At 39.8% G+C, this 9,710-nt stretch overlaps 1 protein-coding gene across 1 annotated transcript; it reads right to left on the reverse strand.

Annotated features, from left to right (window-relative positions):
• Nucleotides 1-4,525: 4,525 nt before the first annotated feature.
• Nucleotides 4,526-9,458, reverse strand: ZBTB43 (zinc finger and BTB domain containing 43). Its single transcript, XM_040083408.2, is given in 7 exon segments — nt 4,526-5,990; nt 5,992-6,857; nt 6,860-6,938; nt 6,940-7,013; nt 7,016-7,153; nt 8,521-8,569; nt 9,399-9,458. Coding segments are annotated over 5 exon segments (1,389 nt in total). The 5' UTR covers nt 7,131-7,153; nt 8,521-8,569; nt 9,399-9,458; the 3' UTR covers nt 4,526-5,735.
• Nucleotides 9,459-9,710: the final 252 nt, after the last annotated feature.

Below are 9,710 nucleotides of genomic sequence, written 5' to 3' on the forward strand. Positions count from 1 at the left end.
AGATCACCATTCTGCAAAAAACAGTTACAACGACACCTGTTTGACAAATGTGAACTAGCATGGAAGCCAATTACCTAAAGCAGCAAAGAAATGGGTCCAATTCCACAAATTCATCAAACTTACTGTGCCATAAAAATTAGGTTTCAGTTTAATGTTTTTTTAGACTAGGCTGGCATGTTATCATTATTTCAAGAAGACACATTACTAGATATACTTTTTAATATATTTAATAAAGTTATATATCAACAACTTTTGGATTTGTATTTTTGTTTGAGCACTTATTTTGGCAAAGTGAAATATTAAATACTAGTACTAGACATGCATTCCTTTCATTCAATCTTAAGAAAACATTTACAAAGATGACAGATAACATTTATTAAAACGTTCTAGAAAAAAGGGGCATGGGACTCTTCTATAAGAAGAAAATATTGAACAGTAACATTAAATTAAAACCATGCTGTACAATTAGGACAGCAATATTTATAGACAAAACTATCCAACCTCTGCAATGCAGGCATAACATCTCACAAAATATTAAGATATGCAAATTTACTATTATAAATGACTTGTTTAGAATAAAAACGTATAGCTCATTAAGGAAGATTCACTTGACTTGCATAAACAGTTACATTTCTGAAAGAAATATGGAATCCCATTAATTAAAAAAAAGGGAGCAGCAATCGACAGACACAGGCTTCAAGCAAAAATCAGAACTTGCAATTTAATCACATTAAAAATATACCATTTTCTTTTCCAGCATCTTCCCCTAGGCCACTAACAGTTTACAGCTAATAGCTAAAGATGCCAAGTTATCCAATGAAGCATTTAAAAGACATAAAACCATCTTTCCTTTGTTGCTTTGAGAAAGGTCCTAATTCTGTTATAGCAAAACACTCAATGTAGTGCTGTAGGCTCTCATAATTCAGAGACAGGTCACCTTGCTGGCACACAGGCAAAAGTATTGAGATACAAACCCTGATGTGCCTCCATTCCTTTGGGATCAGTAACACTGGAAGACTCAATACATCAGCCTTTGATCATCTGCCTTGCTTATGGTACAGGACGGTTTCTCAACCTCAGACACACCCCAGATGAAAAAATCTGTGACCAAAAACTGCACTTACAATACCTTCTAGGGTCTATCTGCTCACCCATAAAACTAACAAGGAAAGATTAAATAATTAAACAAGCACCCTGCAAACCAACACTGGTGTGTGAAATAGGAACCTCCTCCATCGAAAGGGTCCAATATACACCTAAACAGATTTTAACCCTGCTAACAGATGAATTTTTCAGAATGGCAGTTACAGAGATTCCATGATAATTAACATCATAGTTACAATATGGAATGAAAAGGAACTCAGCTGTAGTATCATTATGCCTTCTTACCACTGCTAGGACAATGAATGGCTTCAAAGCAGCAGGAAAGTTGGAAAGTCATCTGGGTATACAATATTGCTGATTTTCAGAAGACAGTCACTTTACTACAGCCAACAGCCACATCATCAAAGGTAATGAAGTATATGGGAAGATTAATGAAATTCATCATATACATATGCATTTATATTATATATATACATATATATATATGGATTACTTCCCTCCTCCCCACAAATAAGAAACAGTTTTTCGTACCTTGAACAAGACCACTCCATTAGCAAAGATCAGAAGCTCGACAGAAGCTGCGTCTGTGTATCTTGGCTTGCTATGTTCAACTGCACTGGCCACCAGTGGCAGGGACTTGCAGGGGTGATACATAGCTAGAGGTTGTGAGCTGCCCTGTGCTAGTCAAAAGAAGTTCAGCCTGCACAAAAAACGGATGTGAACAATCCATTGCAAGCCAAAACCTTAACCAGAGGTGCACATAATGCTTCTGCTTAAACATACTTAAGGAAGAGTGGCAGCTGCTAGCAAGAGTTGCAGGGAGACACACGGAGAGGATACTCCTGGGTGCATGTGGAGAAACTGAAGAGCTGTTCTTGGGAAAATACCTGAAGAAGTCACTGAGAACATGTATAGACATACTCACAGAAGGACATACTCCCTGCCTGAGAAAGGACTTTGGCCTACAGCCAAGCCCTGCCAGAGCAGGTACACCTCTGAAATAAGTGAGTTCCACAGAAGAACCAAGCTGGAACAGACACATCCCTGAAGGGATTGTGGCCCAGTGTCACCATGAATAGTGACACCAACCAGCCCAGAGCATCAGAGGACACTCACTAAGAAATGAAGAGCATCAGACAAAGAAGTGTGCATGAGCCCAACCTCCTGTGTGACCAGTCACCTTAATAAAGGAAATGGCAGGAGCTGAATACAGTTCTTGGGGAAAGCAAGGGAAACTGAGATTACAAAGGCAGGGAGGTGTTGGACTTAAGCTGAGCCTGAGGAAGATGGTTTAAGTAATTTTTAATCTTTCCCCTCCGGTACCTGAAATGGTGATTAGAAGTTTGACAAAGGGCAATAAACTGAGTTCAAGAAAAACATCACAAGATAACTGTTTCACCTGTGACATGCAAAAGTAAGGATTTTAGACATGTATCTCAAGCTGCCCTCAAATCATCAATTCTCTCAACCTGATCTCAGAACAATCAGATCACTATTTTCCTGCAATCAATTGGTTTCAGGTAAATTAACAGCAGAAAGCCAAGTGCTACAAAATCAGTGGAGCAACATGTGTTGGACTTTCAAGACAATGCCATAAAATGGGGTGAAACAGCAAGAAGCAAATACTAAAAAGTTACTATTCATGCTAAGTCATTAAAAAAGGACATGGTTCTATAATATGATCTACTGAACCTGTTATAAAATCCTTAAAGTGTCTCTTGCAGTACATTTGATTTTAAAGCTTTATTTCAAAGTAATCTAACTGCAAATAGAAGTAATGTTAAACCTTGAAATAGCCCATATAAAAGTCATTCCAAGCTGGTAAAAGAAACAGTTTTGCTGGCAGCTCTGTAGGATGGTCTTAGTTTGAATTTTTTTTTCTTTTTGACCACAGTTTTCCAACTGGTGTGTTCTGTCCAGCCTTTTTTATGGTTAAATGGGAAGAGGCACCCTTAACCTTTTAATGCAAACCTAAAGTGACAATTGGAAAGGGGCTGAGAACTAATGTAATATACAAGATCATTCTTGAAGTAAGTATGAGAATTAACACCCTGGACATGTTCAAGGCCAGGATGGATGGGGCTCTGGGCAACCTGGCCTAGCTGAAGGTGTCCATGGCAGGGGGGTTGGAACAAAGTCTCCTTCCAACCCAAACCATTCTATGATTCTAATGCCTTTCTTCAAATGTGATGACAGTACTTGCAGAAATGACACCATGTATGTGGTAAGGCCTTGGAGAATGGAAAAATAGGGCCACCGAGTGCAAGAACCCTCTCCTCTACCCTCATGTAAACAGGCAAGCATTATAGTAATTTTTAGTATTAAAAAGGACAGTGCTAGCAGTGTGTATAAACAAACCATAGAGGGAATATAATTTCTAAGCTTAAAAAACATACTTATAAAGTTTTATGGTTTGTTTGTTCTTTTTGTTGGTTTGTTCTTTGTTTGTTTTTTTGTTGTTGTTGTTGTTTGGTTTTTTTGGTTGGTTTGGTGGGTTTTTTTGGTTTTTTGTTTGTTTGTTTTGTTTAAATACAAAGTGCTTCTATACATTAAGCAGGTTACAGTGTTAGTGAGCAAAATCCCTGTTTCAGTACCTTGATCACAAAGGTTAAACATGGCCACCATGGTAGTTGTAGAGTTCAATTTAAGTGCTAAGAACAGGAACCTCTGTGGTGCTGATCATTCATGCCCATTGCCAGCAATGGGTTCATTGTACTTGGAACATCTGTTTTAACAAATTCCATATGAAAAAATACTTGAATAATTAGAAGATTAATAATTAAGAGCCTCTTAAAAAAAAAAAAAAAGAAAAAAGTTTGTAAGTAGAATGCCAGTAAAGAAATTACAGTAATTATAGCTCACTGAGTGGAAAACCCTCAGCTTGCAGCAGACATTCATTTTCAGGATACAGTTCAGTTGTATCTTAAGACAATTTGAACTGGGAGTTCAAAAAATAATCCAAAGTGTAATAATCTTTGTGTGGTTTTGCTTCACCATACCGGGTCATCTGTTTCAGTACATTATCCTGCACAAAGCAGTGCCTAATACTGAAACTGGAGCCAGACAAGCTTAGGTCTTTAATGCCGGTCAACTTTTCCCCCATGTGAACAGCACTGTACTTGGATATCACCTCTTTCTATTATATTCTATGTATATTCTAAGGCTCTTTCCTTTCTTTATTTCAGTAAGTTACTAAGAAGCTTTTGCTTACCAAGAAGCATTTCTTTGCATTGGACTGCATTAAGCTTTCAACCCCAAAATCCTGTTGTCACATTTACAACTGATGCCTTTACTCAATCTGCAGAGCTGGCAGCATCCTTTAGAACTATACACACTTCTCCATCTATCTTCGTGTATGAGAGCTCCACACATAGATTCCTCATCCTAACAAATAACAAGTGTCCACTTTACCAGTAAAATCCCAACTTCAGACGTAAGTGTGGTACCATGTTCTGCAGTACCATTAGAAGATCCAAATCACATACTTCCTACTTTTTTCCACAAGCAACTGCATTCAAGGAAGTAAACAACTCTGCTTGTGATCACCAGTCACAGTAGTTCAGTACCAGGAATCTGTATTATAGTTCTTACTATTCAAACAGTAAAGAATTAAAAGTATAAATACCTATCAATGACTATGTAATTTTCCTAAAGCAGGTTTCTAAAACTAGATAGAAGTTCTCAAAGAAGTTTTCAAAACAATAACACATCAATTCATGAATCAAGAGTTTGGTACTTGCTACTGTAGTAAGCCACAAAAATTTGAACAGAAATTTACACTTTAAATATTTGATTATTTTGACTACGTTCCAAATGTTACATCTTACTTTTTGTTGGTGTCTTTTTTTTTTCTTTAGTACTTATTATGCACATCTAGAAGCTCTCACAATGTAGTAATTAAAATCTAATGAAGTCAAGAGTAGTACAGCACAAGACCCTAGAAGAGCAAGGATAAAGTATACTTAATATATACTGAAAGTTATATAGTGATAAACTGTAATTGTATTACAGACTCTAAACAGAAATCAGTACAAAATTAGACATTTGTTTTACTGAAGATAAATTTAAAAAACAGAAGATGGATAAAGGAAAGCCAAACCACCTTTACTACTGCCTTTCATTAAGCAATACAACAAAGGCTACTGAATGATGCACAATACCTAATGATGCACGTTAAGTATGTTGGCAGTCTTCGCCTTGAGGTGGAATTCTCTTTTTTTCTTCATTTAAATGTGAATCACATAACCCAGTTTGTCATTTTAGTTTTCTTGTCCATTAAGGAGTACTACATGAATTCCTGGTTCACCTAAATATTTTCAGGATTTTGGTCAATTTAGAGCTGAGTTTTACTGTGAATTTAGATGACTTAGAAATACAAGACGGCTTCTAAATACTGCTGGATTACAATCAATCTCAGACCTCATTTCACCGGTACCTTTCAGATTAACCACATGCACTTCACACACTGAACACCTGAAGTAATATTGCGGGAAGCAAAATACATTTGATCCGTTTATACCAGCATACTCATTAAAACTTTTTTTTTTACAATGTACAATAGCAAGTACCAGACATATTTGCATAATTAGTTTATTTTCTTACTCTGCTAAACAAATGTAAGCACTAATGTCTTAGTTCATCTCAGTAGTACTCTGTTCAGCTTTAGAAGCCTGATAGGACTTGGTACAAGAGGTCACATGCCGATGGAAACTGTCCCGCCACATAAATCTTTTCCCACAGATGTTACACTCATACGGTTTTATGCCTGTATGAATTTTCATATGGCCTACAAGATGGTGTTTCATTTTGAATTTCTTACCACAGACACCACAGCCATAAGGTCGAAGACCAAGGTGCATACTCATATGCCGATCTCTCTGACTTTGTGTGTAAAGCCTTTTTCCACCACTGACAAGGATAGAGCTTATCGGCATGGGAGAATCCAGTGAGAGATGTTTCTTCTTTAATCCCAGCAGCCATATCAATGCTTTCACCATAGCCTGCTGCCATCATAAGGTCCTGTCTGTGAGCATTTAAATTTCCATCTGCCCTTTCACCAGAAAATTCTTCCATAGACGAGCCATAGAAGTCAACTTGTTCATCATAATTACTTTCATCTGCCTGTTCATCAAATTCTGCTTCCATCTTTTTGTCACCTATGTGAAAATCTTCAACACCTGAAGACTGGATTGAGTGATCTGCCTGGATGGCATTCACGGATTCAGAAACCTGGTGCTCATCATAAGGATTATCAACACCTTCACAGTCTTGTTCAAACCTTTCTGGTTTCACATGGATCCACCGCTTGTGAGACATGATGCTGGGTTTGCTATACATTGGTCTGGTATACTGGTACTCTGCACTATCACTAGTTCCCTCTTCGCCATCCTGACTGGTCATTCCAGTGCTAAGTCTATCGTGTTCTGTTGAAGAATTACTGGGAAGGTATTCATGTTCTGCCAGCTGACACGACAGTTCATCTTTAGAGCTCTCTTCTTCATTTTCCCCATCCCTTAGTTCCTGCACTTTGTGGAATTCTGTCTGTCCTCCAGAGCCAAGTTCAAAGGTTTCAACAAGGCCATTGTAGCTACTACTGCTTGGGGACTGATGGTCACTGCCATGATTCATCTTCTGACACAGAACTGTTGGGTTTCCCTCAAGCACTTCAGTGCACTTATCCACTACATGCCACATCTGAAGAAAACTTGCTGCTGTCAGATAACTAACAATTTCTGGCGCAGGCATTACCAGCCGCCTGTATAGGTAGACAGAAGAATGTTTTCAAACACTCTGGGATTCATCACATCAGGCAGGACTATTCGCCTGCTGTTTTTTCAGGAGAACCTGATCACAGAAGTAAGGTGAACTAGCTGCAAGAACAGCTTTATGGGCTCTGAAGAGATGCCCTGAACCACAATGGACACATCACATAATTGTCCTTGCTGGCGCTGCTGGTTTAACTTCTGCAAAATGGTGCTAGAAAAAATCTGGAAATTCACTCGAAAGGAGCTTGACCCAGACTCCATTTCATTACAAATTTAGTGCTGTGCTGCAAGAAAGAAAATAAAACAAAATAATAATAAAAATCAGAAATTCTGCTTGGTCAAGTATTGACTTTTCCATTTTCTTCTACGGTTTTTCTTAACAGACTCACATGGAACTCAGCATTTTCTAGAACCTTTTGCCACGGTTGTATTTCCCTCAAGCCACCTCATTTCTCTCTTCTGAAAGCTGTACTAAGGCCATGAATTGCTCTGCCAGCATATTTTTACGCGTTTCTGCTCTCCAAGAGGACTCATCAACTACAGCAGGAGCTTCAATCAGCAAATTATCCAGTTGGGATAGACTAAGCATTTCAAACACGAGTTTAGGCTAACGAAACTGTTATTTCACAGAATTATACTGTAGAGTTCTAACTCCAGGATGTCCCACGGTTTGTGCAAGCATATGAAAGATTCTGTATTTCCAATGCCAACAAAATCATCTCATTCATCCCCCAATAAGCACTGATTTTACTCATGAAATATTTTACTTCATGTGAATTTTTCAAAAGCAACTGAATCAACTCACAGGACTGACACCAGAAGCACAGACAGAACCCCACTAAGAAGGAGGCTTATGACCCTTCTCATGCATTTCTGTATTGTTTTATTAACTGAAAGGTGGAACAGCAACAGCTTGTACAGTTTTTAATTCCAAGCTTATTGAGATATTTGGGTCAGGATTATAATGTTCCTTTTAGGCAAATCAAACAGAATTTAAACTGTCAATCAAGAAATTGATACCTTTGCTGCACAGAACTTTTCCTGCCTGTTCCTTGTGTATTCAGAACAACATAACAATTACGTGCCAGAACCTCAGCTAAGAGCTCCCATATTTTCACATCTGTATTCTCACATAATCCAGATGTCATACTACAAAGTTAAAAGCCCTTTAAGCAGTAATGCAACTTTTCCAAATGCTTACTTGAAATTTTTGAGATAAATTTGCATGTTATTATAATTAGAAATGTCAGAAATTTAAATGCCATTATTAAAGACCCAAATTAACTGCTTGAGTAAGTTAAACTTGAGCCATTTTTCTATCTGATAATGTGTAAATTGAGTGCTATAGGATTCCTGAGAGCCATGGAGCAGCAAGTTGCCACCCACATAATCACAGAAGACCACCTTTAAATTTGCTGTCTTCAGCACTTTTCAGGTTCTTCCCCCAAAGCAGCAACCTCCTTCAGAACAGAATCAACTACCAATACCTTTCTAGTGAGCAATGGAATACCATGCCTGCTAGTTCAATTGTTAATTTTTCTTACCACTTTGCTTAAAACAATTCAACATAATTATTTAAATATTTCAAATATTGTGTATGTCTATTTTTTTGGAAACAATCAGATTTTCTTATACAGATGCAGTTCCTTACCTCCCTTCAGAATATTCTCAGATTTAAGACTTTATTTTTCAATATTTCCCTACAAAAAATAAATAAATAAATAAATAAATAAATAATTTTAAAAAGCCTTCAGGAGATGTTCAACTGAAATTTAAAGACAGATACCTGTAAAACTTATATAAAATGACTGATAATCTAAAGTGCCATCGTTCAGCAGGGAGTCAGCCTGTCACCACAAAAATATTTCCAGATGATAGCAGACGTTTTTGTATTTTAAGTTCTCATGCTGACAAAATGTAAGTAAAATATTTTCATTTAGCAAAACCATACAAGTTAAGCAAACCGGTTTTCGAAATGGGTTTCACATCCGTCCTCCTTCTACAAGCTGTTTTGTTTTGCACTTTTCTCCAAACTCATATAAAACAAAGTCTTTCTACTTCAAGAAATAATAATTAAAAAAAAAAAAAAATCTCCATGCTGGAGCATTGAGTTGAACATACAAGTCACACTTAAGCTGCTTTAAAATAACATTACTTCTAGTAAATGCTAGCAGGGAGTTCCTTCCCCTCCCCACGAGCAGGCCTGCAGATATTGATCTCTCACCATCCCAGCGCCGCCGCGATGTTACCGCGGCCGCACCGGCGGGGCCCGTCCGGGAATCGCTCCAGCCCGCGGGACCGGACAGGCCCCAGCGCCTCCTGCGGCCTCGCGGACCCGCCAGTAGGCTCCGGCCGGAGCGGCCCCCGCCCCCGGTCCCGCCGGGGACACCGACCCAGCGCGACAGAGCGCGGGACCTGCGGACGCGGGCCGTGGGAAGGCCTCGCGCGCCGCCCCACCCCAGCGCGGACCCGCCCACCGGGCTCGGCGGCAGCACGACCTCCCGGGGGCCACGAGCGTCAGCGTCTCACCTGCGGGTCGCGGCGTCTCTCTCATAGCGGGACGCTGTCGCTGCGGCCCCAGCCCCGGCCCTGCCCGCGCCCACCCCGGCCCGTACCGGAAGCAACTGCCCCCCTTCCTGCGGGCGCTTCCGCGTCCCGGTCACGTGACGATCGCCCGGCCCTGCTACTCCCTGCCCGCCGGGAGGCTCTCACCAGGGGCGGCGGCGGCGCCCCCTGCTGGCTCCGTTTGGGAGCGGATGTATGTGACCGGAGCGCTCAGTACGAACGATTCGCACCCCCAAAACTCTCTGTCCTGTCCCTGTCCTGTCCTCTCCTCTCCCT

Source organism: Hirundo rustica, chromosome 20 (assembly GCF_015227805.2).
Source record: "Hirundo rustica isolate bHirRus1 chromosome 20, bHirRus1.pri.v3, whole genome shotgun sequence".
NCBI lineage: Eukaryota > Metazoa > Chordata > Aves > Passeriformes > Hirundinidae > Hirundo > Hirundo rustica.